This window comes from Mobula hypostoma, chromosome 9, assembly GCF_963921235.1.
Source record: "Mobula hypostoma chromosome 9, sMobHyp1.1, whole genome shotgun sequence".
In the NCBI taxonomy this organism is placed as follows: Eukaryota; Metazoa; Chordata; class Chondrichthyes; order Myliobatiformes; family Myliobatidae; genus Mobula; species Mobula hypostoma.
Window position 1 is genome coordinate 19,893,364 of NC_086105.1, and position 17,062 is coordinate 19,910,425.

Genomic DNA, 17,062 nt, shown 5'->3' on the forward strand with positions numbered 1-17,062 from the left:
CTCACTTCTTCCCACCAAACCACCGTCAAGCAAGATGCTCTGGATTGAGCACTCTCTAATTAGTAGCTTCTGCTAGACAAAATTTAATATTTTTATGGTGTTCTAGGACATCAGAATTCTAGGGTCCCTTGTCTCTCAAAATCCACCTTCAAAACTTCAGCATTAATTGAAAATTGAAACCTGGGCATTTCTTAGTGTAAAGAAATTGGTCCTCAGCAGTGGAAATTAAAAGAAACTGAAAATCCCATTTGACCTTAGTCATAAAGTAATGCAGAAATTAAACAGGCCCTTGGACCAATCTCATCTGCTGTATGCCGAGGTTGCTGCTATATGGAAAGCTTGGAGCTGGACTGCTATCTACTAAAGACCTCTTTAAATTGTTCGCTGATGTAAGTCATCTTAGTAGTTAACAATTCTTGGAGCTGCAGCATCTTTTTAAATTATAGTGTCATCTTAAGACTTCAAGTTAAATAGGTCTGCAGTACTGCCAATGGTAGGGCAATGGAAATGAGGGTGAGCACAAGAGATCACTGAAGTAAATAGAATTCTTGGAGACTTATACATTGGAAAGGGCCCAGAGATAGGATCAGGTAAATCCTTGGAAGCTGTTTTTGAATGAGTAGATTTGCATATTTAACAATTCTAAATACACTAATTATGTATAACTGTACAGATGAACTTAGTTGGTTGAGACACACATGGAATAATAAATGTGCCACGGAATAATAATTCAACAATGTGTATGAGTTGGTGTTCATTTGTATTCTACATTTCTCTTGCTACTCTCAAGACACAAGTCCCTCCACGGTGGCCACATCAGAGTCATGAGTTCATATTTCTTGAGTGCAAGACTTCTTTGGGCCAGAATACCTCTCTGTGAATATTGCCCTAGGATATTTTATGTCCATCTGAACTATTATTTGAGGTCTTGGTTTACGTTCTTGTGTGATAGATGGCACCATTGTTCGATACTAAAATGTTCACTGACATGAGTGCACAAGAACTTGGGTGTATCATAAACAATTACCCAATTGGCTGTGATGTCCAAAACCACGCTGTCATGTTTAACAACTTGTATTGGGTAATAGTAATTAATAAGACCTTGTTAAAATATTAATTCCTCCATTAAGTTTTTCCATTTCTTGATTAATGAGCTTTGGTCTTAAGAGTGAACTTGAAGTGATATTTTTCATCAGAACTAATTTTAGATGTAAACAATCTACAGGTAGATTGAGGTATTAATATGACAATGTTAGAAATAATAGTTGCTTTATTTGTCCCATCATCCATTTATTTAGGCTTGCATTAGCATAATCTCTTTAGCATTTAATCACCTAGTGGATGAATTATCAAACTATGCTTGTAAATCAGGAGGTACCTAAAGCTTATGAAAGTCATTTCCCATGTCATTGAATGGATTGATTCAAGTTATAATGTATTGTCCATTGCTTTTCAGATACCACACAAATAAATGTTATTCAACTTTTCTTTTACTGTACCTCCTTTGCTCGCATCTCTAATATCTTCCAGTCAGAAAGATTATGAACATGTAATGTTTTAGTCAGTTTCTCTTTTCAGAGGTGTTTTAAATCTTTCATGCTTTTATCATATTTGTTCAGGAATTTTATTGTTAGGTTAGTGATTTAATTAATTTTGATTTTCCTGTTTGTAGAACGGGAAAGCAATGAATATTTCTGATGACCTGAGTAATCTCACACAGTTGTTTGATAGTAGTGAAAGCGACTCAGAATCTTCTGATCTCATGCACACAATTAAGGCGCAATTATTCCAAATTGATGTGGAGACGATAGGTAAGGATAGTAAATCAGAATGGTGTGTGTCTTCTATTTTCTGTCTTGCTTTCAAGTGGCAATATGTAGTGTTTGTTTTACCATTGTATGTAAAGTTAGTGGATGTTAGCCGCATCTGCTGTCAGGATGAGGCTTTTCATTCCAGGACGAGGGAAATGTCCTCCTTTTTTAGAGAAAGAGACATCCCTTCCTCCACCATTAACTCTGCTCTCAAACGCATCTCTCCCATTTTACGCACATCTGCTCTCACTCCATCCTCCCGCCACCCCACTAGGAATAGGGTTCCCCTGGTCCTCACCTACCACCCCACCAACCTCCGGGTCCAACATATAATTCTCTGTAACTTCTGCCACCTCCCAACGGGTTCCCACCACTAAACACATCTTTCTCTCCCCCCATCCCCCGCTTCCCGCAGGGATCGCTCCATATGCGACTCCCTTGTCCTTTCATCCCCCCCATCCCTCCCCACTGATCTCCCTCCTGGCATTTATCCTTGTAAGCAGAGCAAGTGCTACACATGCCCTTACACTTCCTCCCTTACCACCATTCAGGGCCCCAGACAGTCCTTCCAGGTGAGGCGACACTTCAACTGTGAGTCAGCTGGGGTGATATACTGCGTCCAGTGCTCCCGATGTGGCCTTCTATATATTGGTGAGACCCGACGCAGACTGGGAGACTGTTTTGCTGAACACCTACGCTCTGACAGCCAGAGAAAGCAGGATCTCCCAGTGGGCACACATTTTAATTCCACATCCCATTCCCATTCTGATATGTCTATCCACGGCCTCCTCTACTGTAAAGATGAAGCCACATTCAGGATGGAGGAACAACACCTTATATTCCATCTGGGTAGCCTCCAACCTGATGGCATGAACATTGACTTCTCTAAAACTTCTGCTAATGCCCCACCTCCCCCTCGTACCCCATCCGTTGTTTATTTTTAGACACACATTCTTTCTCTCACTCTCCTTTTTCTCCATCTGTCCCTCTCACTATACCCCTTGCCCATCCTCTGGGTTCCCCCCCCGCCCCCACCTTTTGCCTTCTCCCTGAGCCTCCTCTCCCACGATCCTCTCATATCCCCTTTGCCAATCACCTGTCCAGCTCTTGGCTCCATCCCTCCCCCTCCTGTCTTCTCCTATCATTTTGGATCTCCCCCTCCCCCTCCCACTTTCAAATCTCTTACTAACTCTTCCTTCAGTTAGTCCTGACGAAGGGTCTCGGTCCGAAACGTCGACTGTACCTCTTCCTAGAGATGCTGCCTGGCCTGCTGCGTTCACCAGCAACTTTGATGTGTGTTGCTTGAATTTCCAGCTTCTGCAGAATTCCTCTTGTTTTAGATGTTAGTTCTGCTTTATTTTTCTTTTCTCTATTCATAAGGGCTTTACAAGAAGCCTGAATGAAAATATCTTTTAAATTAAATTTTTAAGTAATATTATAATTTCAGTAATATTGTATGGAAAAGGAAGACTGCAGAAAAATATTGAATCATAAATGTTGTTCATGTAATGAAACTAAATCACATTTTAATTCAGTAAACTATCCAAACCAGTGTGCAATATATTGCTAAATTTTAATGATAGATTTTAATAAGCAAAATTGATTCAGTTTTCTAATAGAGTTTGTCCCATAACAGACTCAGTAAGTTTACTGAAAATCCAAAATATGGTTCAGGAATATGAAAGAGAATTGGAACGAGAAAGGAAAGATAATGCCTTTCTCGCAAAGGAAGTGAAATATCTAGCGAATGAGCGTAAAGAACTCGGTCAAATATTGATGGAAGCTGGAGATAAGAAATTAATACTGGAGTATAAAATAATGGAGAAGGATCTTGAAGTTAAATACTACAAGTAAGTGCTTGCTTACTCAATTTTAAGTATAATCTTGTGTTTTTGATGCATCTGTATTAAATGTGAAATTATTTTTCAAAAGTATTCATCAATACAATAAGTATATCATGTAGATACATCAGTACTCGAAATAGGTGGGTTGGTATTATGCATGAAAATAATCAGTATGCAAGTCTGACATTGATTTTGGTCCCCACTATAAACTCCATTCTTTGACTAAATATTACTTGTCATTCTTTGTTATCCTCTTGAAACCAAGCAAGATTGTTTGATACCTTAAATTTATGTTTCAGAATTGCGATATTCTACAAGATCATACTACCTGTTTACATCAATTGTAAGATTTTGTGTCTCCTTTCATCTTTGACTGAAGCCCTCATTCATTAGTTACCCTCAGTACATGCTATTACAATGCTTCTCTGTTCTACCTGCACAGCATGTCTTTACCTAAAGCTTTTATGTATCGTAACTTGAATCGGTTCTATTACCCCTCTCTCCCCGCTCGTCTTTATACTGGCTATTTCCCCTCCTCACTCTGTCCTCTTGCAGGGTTTCAATCTAAAACATTGACACCTACTTCCACAGATGCTGTTTGATCTGTTAAATTCCTTTTGCAGTTTTTGTTTATTTGTAGTCTCCTGTACCTCAGTTCACTTCTCTCCAACAAGAATGCCCACTGAATTCTGTAGCTCCAGGCCTGATGATAAAGATCTCTTCCTTACTTTCAAATTTCATAACATGCTCATGCCTCTAAAGCTATCAGCTCTGCATCTTGATTTTTGCAGTTTTTCAGTTTTGACATTTGTACGTCTATGCTTACATTTGAAATGTATCTGCTGATACTCATATTAAAGATGAGCACAAAATTTGTGATGGTATATGCAGGAGTTACAATGCATGTAAATATTCTACATCACAGCATGAAAAATACCTTATCAGATGTTTTTTTGTTCAAAATGAAGTTTCAGGATGAAACAAGAGAAGGAGAAACGGATAACTGCAGAAATGTTGTTAGAAAAGAGCTGTGAACATCTTCAGAGAAAGGAATCCCAGTATTGTGAAGAAATCCAAGCAAAACATAAGTCTGAACAAATGTTAAGAAACCTGGAGATAGAAAGGGACACAGTGATGATCAATCTGAAAAAGGTTGACACAATTAATAATCACTATCTATTTTAATAATTGTCAAGTATATTAAGTCAATTTAAATATAGAAGGGTGCAAGAGAGTGTTTAAAAAAGAAACAATAATGCCTATATTATCTTCTCACTGGTACTATTTCATAAGAACTCCCAAAAGTATTCAGAAAGCAAAATCTTTGTTGTCCATGATAGATAGATAGATAGATAAAGGCTTCGGTTAGTCTTGCGAAACCATGGATCTGTGCCTGGAAAGTCTTCACTCTCCAGGGCGCAGGCCTGGGCAAGGTTGTATGGAAGACCAGCAGTTGCCCATGCTGCAAGTCTCCCCTCTCCACGACACCAATGTTGTCCAAGGGACCCATACAGCTTGGCACCAGTGTCGTCGCAGAGCAATTTGTGATTAAGTGCCTTGCTCAAGGACACAACACGTTCCCTCGGCTGGGGCTCGAACTCACGACCTTCAGGTAGCTAGTCCAATGCCTTAACCACTTGGCCACGTGCTCACAATGTCCATGATAATTACAGATACAAAAGGCTGGGTATTCAAGAGTATGAAACATCTTTGGATACCAGGAGGCTTTCCGTTATTTACAAGCCACAAGTGCAAAATAGAAATAGGAAATTGAGATGCACAGCTTTGGCTGAGAATATTCAGCATCTGATGTATTTATTTTCCAGCATCTCTAATATAAATGTTTGAAATGCCAACAACAGGTGAAACTTGATCCCATCCAAAACAGAAGAATTCTATCCACCAATTTAAACCTTTCTCTCCACAGACAGACTGATTGTAGCCTATACAATCTTTTTGACAATGCCTCAGCATTTCAACCACCTGTTGACATTTCAGCAGGAACATAGGAAATGTGGCCAACTTGAAGTTTCCCTTCTAATTATGCTGATTTGGAAATATGCCATCCAACACGCACCACTGCTGGCTCAAAACTCTGGAAGTGCATGACTGCCAGCATAATGGGAGTACTTTAAACAGTATTCATCATTCATGGAGGCAACTCAGCTCTAGTTTCTCAATTGCATTTAAAAAAGTGGAATAAGTCTGGACCTCACCAGGGTAATTTAATTCACATGAAAGAACTTTGTTTAAAAAGTCAGGAGCATCAGCTAAGTTACACCCTCCCAGTTAATTATGTGTCCCAAAATCTACAAGTCGAGCCCCTTGTGAGCTAGCATCACCCCACTTTTCTTGTTTTAAAATAAAACAAGAGAAAGCACTCCAGTTTGGATGATGAAGTTATTCTTATTTCCCTGTACCTAATCACTGCCATGAATGGACTTCTATGAGGAATAAGTTGGCAAGAATACCCATGGCCCATCAGTGCTTCTTATACTTACTTTGGTGAGTTGAAAGTACTCATTTGGACATTACAGATAGAAGACAACCTTGAGCCATGTGTTTATCCATAATTGCGGAGTTATCAAGGTGTGAAGGTCTGTTCTAAGACTGTTAATAAAATGAATGAGTAGATCTTGTACTTATTTGTAAGTGTGAAGTTAATCTAGATTTTTAAAAATAAAATGTTACTCTTAAATATCTTTAGCTGAGTGAAGAAAACAAAGAGTTGCAAATCCAATTAAACCAGGAGAAAGCAAAATGTGAAGAGATTCTGAACAGGCATCTGCACAATCAGCAAAAGATTGCTGAAGAAAATAATACGACTGTACTGGAAATAGAGGTATGTAAACAGCGAGCAGAAAACTTGAGAATAGGTAACATATTTTGCTGAACATTGTGTAATGTACTTTTATGAACATGAATCTGCATCTGAGAGAGAACCCAGGGCATTCTTCAGTAGCTTCCTTTTGGTTTTCACTACTGAAGTTCCAGGTAGAGGCTCAGGAATACCATTGCATACAGATGTAGAAGGATTCTTGATTGCTGTTCCGTAACAATTTTGCTTTACCAGTCAGAGTTCTTAGCCCTAGGCTATACCCCCGAACCAGGAGAACCAGTGGACCCTTTGACCTGTTTGGCATGGGTGACCCTCCCAAGAGTCAAAGTATAAAACCCTGACTCCAACCAACATAGATTTCTGAGTCATTGAGGCACGCAAGCCTCCAAACCCAACCCTTTTGGAGGAGAAGGTTAAGCATTCACTATAAATTGCCCCCTGTATAAGTGAGTGGTATGCACTTTTAATTGTTAGACCATTTTAGAGGTCATTTGCAAAAGAATACTAATTGAGATCATAGAGCAGATCTGTGGATGGACTAAATTGGTCCATGATTCTTTGATGCTTAGTAATAAAAATGTGCTTATTTCTATGTGTAATAGGTATTATCTCTTGGTTTATTGTTTATTTTTCTCATTGAACAAATTTTTGTTTTGAAGCCTCTTGCTCAATGCGACAATCACCACAATGAAGAAGCACTGATGGAACACAATTGTACACTACAGCAGGAAGTTACTGTGCTCAAGCGTGAATTGAAATATTTGTGTGAACACCATCAAGAGGAACGGGAAAAGTATATGGAACAGATTGAGACTTTAAAAGTAGAGCTTGAAGATACAAAGAAGGGTTTAAGAAGTAGTCAAAATAACCTAACTCAAACAAACTTACAGGATAATAGTCAGCTGAATGCCATGAAAAGTGAAGTTTTATTGCTGACTTCCAAACTTGAGACACAAAGAACAGATCAACAGAATGAGAAGGAATCTATTCTTTCACGTTTGAATGCAACAATTCAAGAATTGGAACGTAGTCAGAAGGCCAACTGTGAATTTAGACAAATTCTTCAAAGGGAATGTGATGAATGGGTTCATTTAGATGAAAAAAGAAATAATGAAATATCTAATCTTTGTGCAATCAGTAAGGAAATGTCACATAAATTAACTAAAGAGGAAAGAAAAGCCAATGATTTAGACAAGAAACTTCATCATGCTAAACTTTCTCTTGCTGAGAAAAACAGTATGCTTGAAAGTGTTCAGAAAGAGCTGAAGCAGTTTCAGGAGCATGTAACTGATCCAGAACAAACAAATAAAGTGGAAAAAGGACAGTTAAGCAAACATGAAGTTTCTCTGGTATCTTTACAAGAGAGACTAGCCCAAGCTCATAGTGAAATTACACTGTTACGTCAACAGCTCGAAGATGCACAAAACAAAGTTATAATGAAGGAAAAGGTGGTTACTGATGTTCAGGACAAATTCAATAATACACTTGCTAAACTGCAAAAAGATAGTGAGCAGAGGATCAGTTTGTTGGAGAAAAGAAATGAGGAGTTGTTGAACAAGAACATGGAACAAAGCAAATATGAAAATGAAATAGGTGTAAAAGAGGTAATGTTAATATTTCAAGAGGTAATTAAATCTTTATTTCTGTAATTCAGCTTTCCTTTCTGCTTTCCTGTTTGATTAGATTGGAACTAAAAGCTTTCTACAGTAAACTTTAGATAGAATAGTCATCAATCTACTTTTGAAAGTGTTTTGTCTTTTGATGGATTACTATGCTGTCATGTTCATTAAGTGATGGAAGAAAAAAGATTGGCAAAATGATTTTCTCTCACAATATGGAACCTTTGTTCCGTAACGGTTTGAGTAACTGAAACTAAAAATGTAAAGTAAAAATGATTTAGGACTACCTTCATGTCCCAAAACATTTAATAGCTAAGGGTGCTAAGGAAGGACTGTGCAGCAAATAATTGTCATATGCAAGCAAGGGCCAGTTTTCACATATTTTTTTTATAAAAACAGCAGCTAATAAACTATACAATTGACATTTAATGATTTTTTATATTTTTAGACCATGGAGATGATTATTGCTGTTTTTCAAATGGTGCCATGTGATCCAGTTCACCGGCCAGAATCACCATCTTGGGATGCAGGTGGCACTGGTCGTTTGTGTTAATACCAAACCTGAGCATGAGCTTTTATGACTCAGCAGTGAGAGTACTACCATTTACTTCTTACATTTTCTTCCATCATCTCTAACTTTCTCCTCTTCCTTTCCTTTAAAGCTCTTCATAACTCAGATTTTACCTGAACATTTGGACAATATTATTTCAGTATTCAATTTTATCTGATGAAATCTCTGTGATGCATTGTTGAAATGGTTTTTAATATTAAAGGTAAAACATGAGTGCATTATAATATTGGGATATTCTCTTTTAGGCTTCGTTCAGACAGCTTCAACAGGATCTCGCTGATTCGCTGAAAAAACTTGCTATGTCAGAGGCCTCTTTGGAAGTGGTCACACGTTCTCGCGATGAATTAGAGGGTGAGAATGATCATTTACAGAACAAATTGCATGGATTGAAAATTAAGGTGAGTATGAACTCTGTGAAGGGGTGATATAAAATTAAATATTAAAATATTATTTCTGTAATAGAGGGATTGATTTGCTCTTAAGAACAGCAAATATATAAAAATGCCCAACATAGCAAAGAAAAATCATTTGTAACTAATTATTATTATACTTAACACTGTACAGTGTAGAAACAAGTGCTGCTTTTGCATAGCACAAATTCACTCCTATCCTCCTATTCTATCCTTGTCTGTCTCTGCATTCTTGTATTTGCCTTAGTTAGTTTGAGATGCATGTTCTCATCTCTATCTGAATAAATAAGTTTTTTTAAATTACCTAATTGATTTTATTGCTTAGAAGCCTCAAGAAGTGAGATCCAGCAGCATATTGTTCATCTTTTCCTAATACGTGTAACTGGCAATCTGTTAGGGTGTATTCTGGAGTCAGGATATATAGTAAATAACAACTTCACCAGCAACCAATCTTTAGATATGAATATGGATTGTAGATTGAATTTAAAATGCAGTCCTGAACAATAGTTTTCCTGGAGCTGTAGACTGGGGCCGATTGCAAATCAGACAATGCTGATTAACATTCATTTTGTGTGTCTGGAAGGTGTGAAAACTATAAAAGAAGCATTGTGGATAGATTGTAACTATAGAATTGTCTGCTGTTACCTTTGTCTTTGGCATATAAAAATGTTGTATAATTGGGCCAGGAGGCCTCTTCCTCTAGAGATTCTCAAAGATGATGCCTGTTGCTTGTTTTTGTTGAGTGAGACACTTCTACATCCAGCAGCTTCAGTGTCTCTGCAGTGACTGTGTTAATGATACACACAATCTATCTCTGATGCTCTCCTGATTCTGCATCTTCTGCCTTTCTTTACTTTATTATAAAGTCCCTTTATGATAAAAAGTATTTTATCAGAAGTGTTTAGTAATCCAGATCCTTTGACACTTTAACTCATATGGATTGCTGTTATTTCAACCAGCACTTCTCTTTTTAAAACCTAAGATTGACTAATCAATGTTTTTGATTTCCAGGTGTATTTTTTTTAAGTAGGGGCTTGATTTTTTTTTTGTTTCATTCTTAAGCTCAAATGTCCATTGGCAGTTGGAAATGTTCAGTCTCTGACAGGTGTTATCATCTTATTTCAATTGTAATATTTGGGGACCAGGACCACTAGACTCAAAAACAGTGACTTTTCTTAGCTGTTAGTTAAGCTGATCAACACCTTCACCCACTAACCCTCCCCTTCACACACTAACCCTCCCCCACCTCTAGTACTTTATAATTTTCTGTCAGTCACCTTGTGTACAGACAGAAAAATTGTGCCTAGCATCACTTTGTAGCCAATCTATGTATATCAGCTACCTTATCTATTTATATTGATTGTGTTTTTATTATTATTATTATTATTGTGTTTGTTTTCTATTTATGCTGCATCTGAACCAAGTAATAATTATTTCATTCTTCTTTACATTTGTGTACTGGGAATGAAATTAAATAATTGTGAATCTTGAATTTTCTCATCTTCAATGTTACTCCCGCTGGATACATTCCCTGATTAAAACTACAAGATTGTAATAATTAATTCATTATTATTTGACCATTCTCCAGTTTTCAACCAGGTCATTTCTGTATATCGCAAACAGCTGAATTCCTGATGAGTTAACAGCACAAAGTGTAAAGAATAATTTCTTCCAAAAAAAAAGATTGAATTTAGCACCAAAATAATAATTTGCCTAATACTGCCACTTGTAAATTCTGAATTATCATTAGGATAACAATTGAGACAAAACTTGGTTGCAGCATTTTCTAAGTGAAATACCTCAGGGCTTCTCCAAGCATGCCGAGTAATGGGATGGCTTTTATATAAATATAGTTTTTAAATAGTATTTTTCCTGTTTAAGAAAATATTATTTAGATTATGAGCATTAAATAGAATGTATTTTCCTTATAGTTAGAGGTGAACAGAGAGAAAAACCTGCAATCAGAAAGGGAAATTCAGCAATTGCAGAATGCTTTGAAAGACAAAGAATATGAGATTATAGCTTACCTTAGAATGGGAGAAGCCCTTTCAACCTCCTCACAAAGAGATGAGCCCAAAAAGCATCTCAAAGATCAGATTCAGAGGTAGGTAATAATACTTAGAACATTGTAATTAACATCAGCAAAGATTAATGACAGGTTCTGCTTGTCATTGCACTGTTACAATCTGATAAATGGCTTCGTCAAGTGTTTCCACTTTGAGTATAGTAGGTAATCTGTTGCAAATGTGCGTTAAATTTCAGAGTGCTAGCGGTTGTAAAATCTGTCATGAACTCACCTGTCAAGGTAGTGTTTTAGAGCACAGTTTGAAAAGATGTATCATGCAGCATTAATCCATGAATATTTATTAATAGCCTCCTGAAAGTGTTTCATATCATAAAAAAGGAATCATTTTAATCTGTTTTATGCAAACTCTAGTAGATTGACATTAAGTAACTGTACAATTTTCCTTTAAAGCAAGGAATACTTTTAACTAATTTCTTAGTAAACGTAAAGCTTTAAAATGTGCCTTTCAAGTGCCATTCTGAAAGTAACTCTTTGACACTTTGTACATGAGAACTAGTTGCAGAAATTTTCATTTATTTAATGTGGATTGTTATCATTTATTGTTTGGGCCAGCTTATAGTGCAGAAGTTTTAAAATTAGCCCTAAAAATGAAGAAAATGGTTTGTGGTGAATATAATTTGAATTAAAATTACTTGGCCTTTTGATAATTTAGACTGGATGTGGGTGAATCATGCTAAATGAAAAATAAGGGTGTAATACTCTTGAACCTTGAATTTACCCACATTTATGCTTCTTTAAACTTGGTGAATATATCAATTTATTATCATTAACTTAATTTCTGTGAGCTTCTATCATGCCCTATTATTGTTCCAGGTTAAAGATAGAGAATGCACAATTAAAAGCTGCTGCAAAAGAGCAAACAAATACATCTGAGTTATTGGAGATGGAAATTAAAGAGTCCCAGTCAGTAAGTGTAAACTCAATACCATTTCAGTTTATTTTGAATGCATTTTTCAAGAATAGTCTTTTGCAACTATGTAATGTTTTGTTGTATTGATGTCACAGTGGAAGTATTTAGATACAGCTATTGGGTATGGAAAACATCTAAGCTTTGTTACACTATAATTTCAGTCTGTTTCTGAAAAGCGCAGGTTGCACATCATCCGAGTTTTGTTGGCTATTGTACATGCAACATGCAGTGAAATGGACCTTGGCTGTACTTGTATTTCCTTTCTGCATCCTCCGTTATCCTTTGAGTGCATGTGTCATGAGCATTCTCTGATATCCATTATAAAAGTATTTTATCTATAGTATTGGCCTTCCTAAGTGAAGGTTCTATAAAATTGGAAACCATAATGAAAGCATTGAGAAATTAGTGAGGGCTAAAGAATTTTGTGTTTTGAGACTAATCCTCAGGCAGGTCTGAGAGGAAACCAACTGATTGAACATTCTCTTAAACTCAGTGGCCACTTTATTAGGTACCATCTGTACCACAGTAGCTCATACCACTGAGTGTATGTTGGTGGTCTTCTGCTGCTGCAGGCAATCACTTCAAGGTCTGACATGTTGTGCATTCAGAGATGCTGTTCTGCACACCGCTGTTACAATACATGGTCATTCCTCAACTAGATCCAGTCTCGCCATTTTCCTTTGACCTCTCTCATTAGCAAGGAGTTTTCACCCACAGTTGGTCTAAGCAACAACCGAACCTCTTGACCAATGCATGTTTTTATGCATTGAGTTGCTGCCATATGATTGATCAGATATTTGCATTTACAAATGGGTGTACTTAGTAAAGTGGGCACTGTGTGTCATCATCCCACAGATCTAACACAATGAAGACTTCCCCAAAGGACGTACTGTATAATTCAGAAATAGGAGGGTATATTCCTTGTTTTATGTTCAACTTTTTAATGCTTTTTGGTTCTTGCAAATTTCCAAAATCACAGTAAGTTATTATCCAAAAGTGTACATTTCCTCAACATAGAACTATTATTTCCTATTTAAGTTTCTATCAGTTTTTCTTTCTAAATTTACAGTATTGGGATGCAAGAAAAGCGCAATCATCTATTAAGTATCCCAGCTCATACTTTCTACTACTCCTGAAAACTGCAGATTTTCCAAACTACTCATTCTTAAAAATGAACTTCTTTTCCATAATGTTATTGAGTTGCCTCTGGAAATGTCACGCAAATGACTGTTTACTCAATGAGATAGATTTTCAGTTTTAGGATTCCTGAATTCTAAGGAGTTGCAGGTTATGAATGTGTAGTTCCATTCTGTTAGTATTCAGATTAAGAAAACCAGCATTTCCTTCTAAGATACCGTATTCATTTTAAGTTTATGATCTCATAATATCAGCTTCACTTAGGCAAGACTCAGTTTGCCTCTTAGAGCCACAGCTTGTAATGCCATCTACTATCCATTGAAATGGTGCCAGTCAAAATAAAATGCCAGTCAATTCTGTAAAATGCCAACCCCATACAACTCAAACACCTTGTTAAATTTAAATTACGACTCTCTTTGAGCCTCGTCGTGGAATTTCCCATTCTTGCAGTACTATTTCATCCCATTTAATGTTAACTGCTTATAATGATCTATGATATTGAATCTGCTCACCTTTGGAAGGCTAAGTATTTTTGAGAAAAGGAGATGCAAGGTAGTCCATTCCAGAAATGTACTTGGTTAGCCCTGCTAAAACTCATGTAAATTAGAATGCATAAGTTTAAACTATAATCTGGGAAATTGCTTTATCAAGTCAACATTAAGCATGTTTCCTGATAGCTAATATATGGGTTATTGTTGTAGAATATTGTTATAGAGAATTGATTGTGGAAGGCTGTTGGACAGATGGCTACAGTGACACATCTAAGCTGTTATAGCAGTGTTGCAGATGAGAAAATGTACACTGTTGAGAAGATACATTAGTAAAATTTAAATCTTGATTAAAATTCAATACCGAGAATACTAAGTAGGTGAAGCCATCTTAGTCACGATTTCAAAGGTCTTCACACACGTTTCTAGAAGCAAAGCAATTGATTATAGTATACTTAAGACTATAAGAGATTGGAGCAGAAGTAGGTCATTCGGCCCATCAAGTCTGCTCCACCATTTCACCCTAACTGATCCATTTTCACTCTCAATTTCATTCTCCTGCCTTCGCCCATAAACTTCCATGCCCTGACAAATCAAGAACCTGTCAACCTCCACCTTAAATATACCCAGTGACTTGGCCTCCACAGCCACCTGTGGCAACAAATTCCATATATTCATCAGCCTCTGGCTAAAGGAATTCCTCCTCATTTCCATTCTAAATGGACGTATCTCTATTCTGAAGCTGTGACCTCTGGTCCTAGACTCCCCCACTATCAGATTTGATTGGACCGCCAGGAAAAGCTGAAAGGCTGTGAATGATACTATTTAAATCTTTCACCCTGGCCTGTGTGTAGCCTCCTCTCTCGATTTGACTGGGCAGCAGAGAAGAGCTGAAAGCCCACCTACATTGCCAAATATAGAATTTCAAATGTAGAATGCTTTATCATTTTTTTTATCCATTAATTGTATATTTTTATCTCATCTGAATGCTGGAAACCTTTTACCAGTGACATTTTTCCGATAATAAATTCTGAAAATAGTTGATTCTAAAGCAGGTTATGCATGTTGTATGGCATTGTTTGTAGACCTATTGGGATCAAATTAACTATTATGATTAACACAGAATTTAGAATTTAGAATTTGGACTTCAATTTTTGGAGAAATATTTAAGGCTGTACTTGGTTATCTAATGCATGTGTTCTCATAGGGTTGAAAATCAATTTCATTTTTCAGCCTTTCAGAACTAAATCAGGTCTCTATTTTAATTCTTTTTTGTGGAGCTTGTATAAGAATATAAACATTCTACTGGAAGTCATAAACAGTTTTTTTTGGGAGGAGGGGAAGGGTCTTCAAGTAAGGGTAGATAATATTATAAAGGAAGATTTTGTGGAATGGACACGGTGTCGGAAACCAGTCTAGTCACTCTTTCTGAGCCTGACCATCATAATTGCTTGATTGTTGACAATATATAATGATACAGAAATATAAAAAAGTAACAACACCTTGATAAACACATGAAATATCCTTCCTGTAAAATAGTGGGGCACTGGGACACAATAGCCACTCTGGGTCCAATCAGAGGTGCATTTGTTCATTTTCTACATCTTTCTTATAATTGCAATCACTACCGGATACTAAAAACATTAAGTACAGCAGAGGCCTATCCCGTCAGCAAGTTGCTCAATAGCGATTGAGCCGGATTAATGCAAACTGTTTTTGAGTTGTCACCTGAATTTGTTGCTCATCATTTTGCCAAGACAGTGCACAAATCAGAATCAGTTTAGTATTACTGCCATATGTCCTGAAATTTGTTATTTTGTGGCAGCAGTACATTGCAATACATAATAATAAAAACTGAATTACAATAAGAATATATATAGTTTAAAATAAGTAGTGCACAAAGAGAAAAAGTAGAAAAGGTACATCTGTAGAAATTCGTCAGCATCTTTGTTGTCATGTCAAATGCCCTCAAACTCCAAATGAAATACAGCCGCTGCTGTGCCTTCTTTGTAACTGCATCAATATGTTCGACCTAGGATAGGTCCTCAGGGGCAGCTCAATAACGTAGTGGTTAGCACAACGTTTTACAGTACAAGCAACCCTGATACAATTCCTGCCATTGCCTGTAAGGAATTTGTACATTCTTCTCGTGACTGTGTGGCTTTTCTCCAGATGCACCGGGTCCTGCTCACCATCCAAACAATTATCTGTTCTGCTGGTATGTTAATTGGTCATTGCAAATTGTCCTATGATTAGCAATTAAATTGGGGGATTGCTGGGTGTGGTTTGAAGGACCCGAAGGGCTTATTCCACACTGTATCTCAATCGATACATAAACCAACAAATCAATAAATAAATAAAAGATATCAACACCCAGGAATTTGAAATTGCTTACCCTTTCCACTTCTGATCCCTCGATGTGGACTAGTGTATGTCCCTTCATCTTATCCTTTAAGTCCACAATTAGTTCTTTGGTCTTAATGACATTAAGTGCAAGGCTGTTGCTGAAACAGCACTTAACCAGCTGATCTGTCTTGCTCCTGTATGCCTTCCTGTCAACATCAGATATTCAGCCAGACCTACTACGTACTGTTGTTGAGTTGTCGCCTGGACTTGTTGCATATCGTTGTGCTGAGATGGTGTGATCCAAAAAAACGGACTGAATGATTGTCTTAGGTGGCACGTGGCCAAGTGGTTAAGGCATTGGACTAGCTACCTGAAGGTTGTGAGTTCGAGCTCCAGCTGAGGGAACGTGTTGTGTCCTTGAGCAAGGCACTTAATCACACATTGCTCTGCGACGATACTGGTGCCAAGCTGTATGGGTCCTAATGCCCTTCCCTTGGACAACATTGGTGTCGTGGAGAGGGGAGACTTGCAGCATGGGCAACTGCTGGTCTTCCATACAATCTTGCCCAGGCCTGCGCCCTGGAGAGTGAAGGCTTTCCAGGCGCAGATCCATGGTCTCGCAAGACTAACAGGTGCCTCCAAGAATACTGCAATTCTGGTTTACTGGAGAGGCTGACAGCAGAGGAGCTGTTTTACCTCGGTAGTGACAAGAACTAGGCTTATGCTGCAGGGTTGCCTATTACAGCCGCCTAGGAGAAGAGACTCGAGGTTGTGTGGGAGAGAGCAGGGGCTTCTATTGGGTGCACCGAAATCCGAACTGGGTTGGGTGATAGCCCCTCCTGTCAGTGCTGCTTTTCAGTGTTCACTCAGTGGAAGAACAAGCTGGATTAGGACAATCTATAGTGATGCCACTCAGGGACTTGGTCTTTATATTTTTTTTCTTTGTGACAGTTACTGCTTGGTTTTCTGAAATTGTGACCATGTGTGCTGTTGGTAATGTT

At 37.5% G+C, this 17,062-nt stretch overlaps 1 protein-coding gene across 1 annotated transcript in view; it reads left to right on the forward strand.

The window, feature by feature from the left end:
- LOC134352226 (ankyrin repeat domain-containing protein 26-like) overlaps window positions 1-17,062 on the forward strand; it is a 99,273-nt gene that overhangs the window by 66,734 nt on the left and 15,477 nt on the right. Inside the window, 10 exon segments of the mRNA XM_063059520.1 lie at window positions 953-1,081; window positions 1,673-1,811; window positions 3,448-3,661; window positions 4,624-4,807; window positions 6,363-6,497; window positions 7,154-8,098; window positions 8,930-9,082; window positions 11,026-11,198; window positions 11,994-12,087; window positions 15,610-15,672. Coding sequence (XP_062915590.1) covers window positions 953-1,081; window positions 1,673-1,811; window positions 3,448-3,661; window positions 4,624-4,807; window positions 6,363-6,497; window positions 7,154-8,098; window positions 8,930-9,082; window positions 11,026-11,198; window positions 11,994-12,087; window positions 15,610-15,672 — 2,229 coding nt within the window.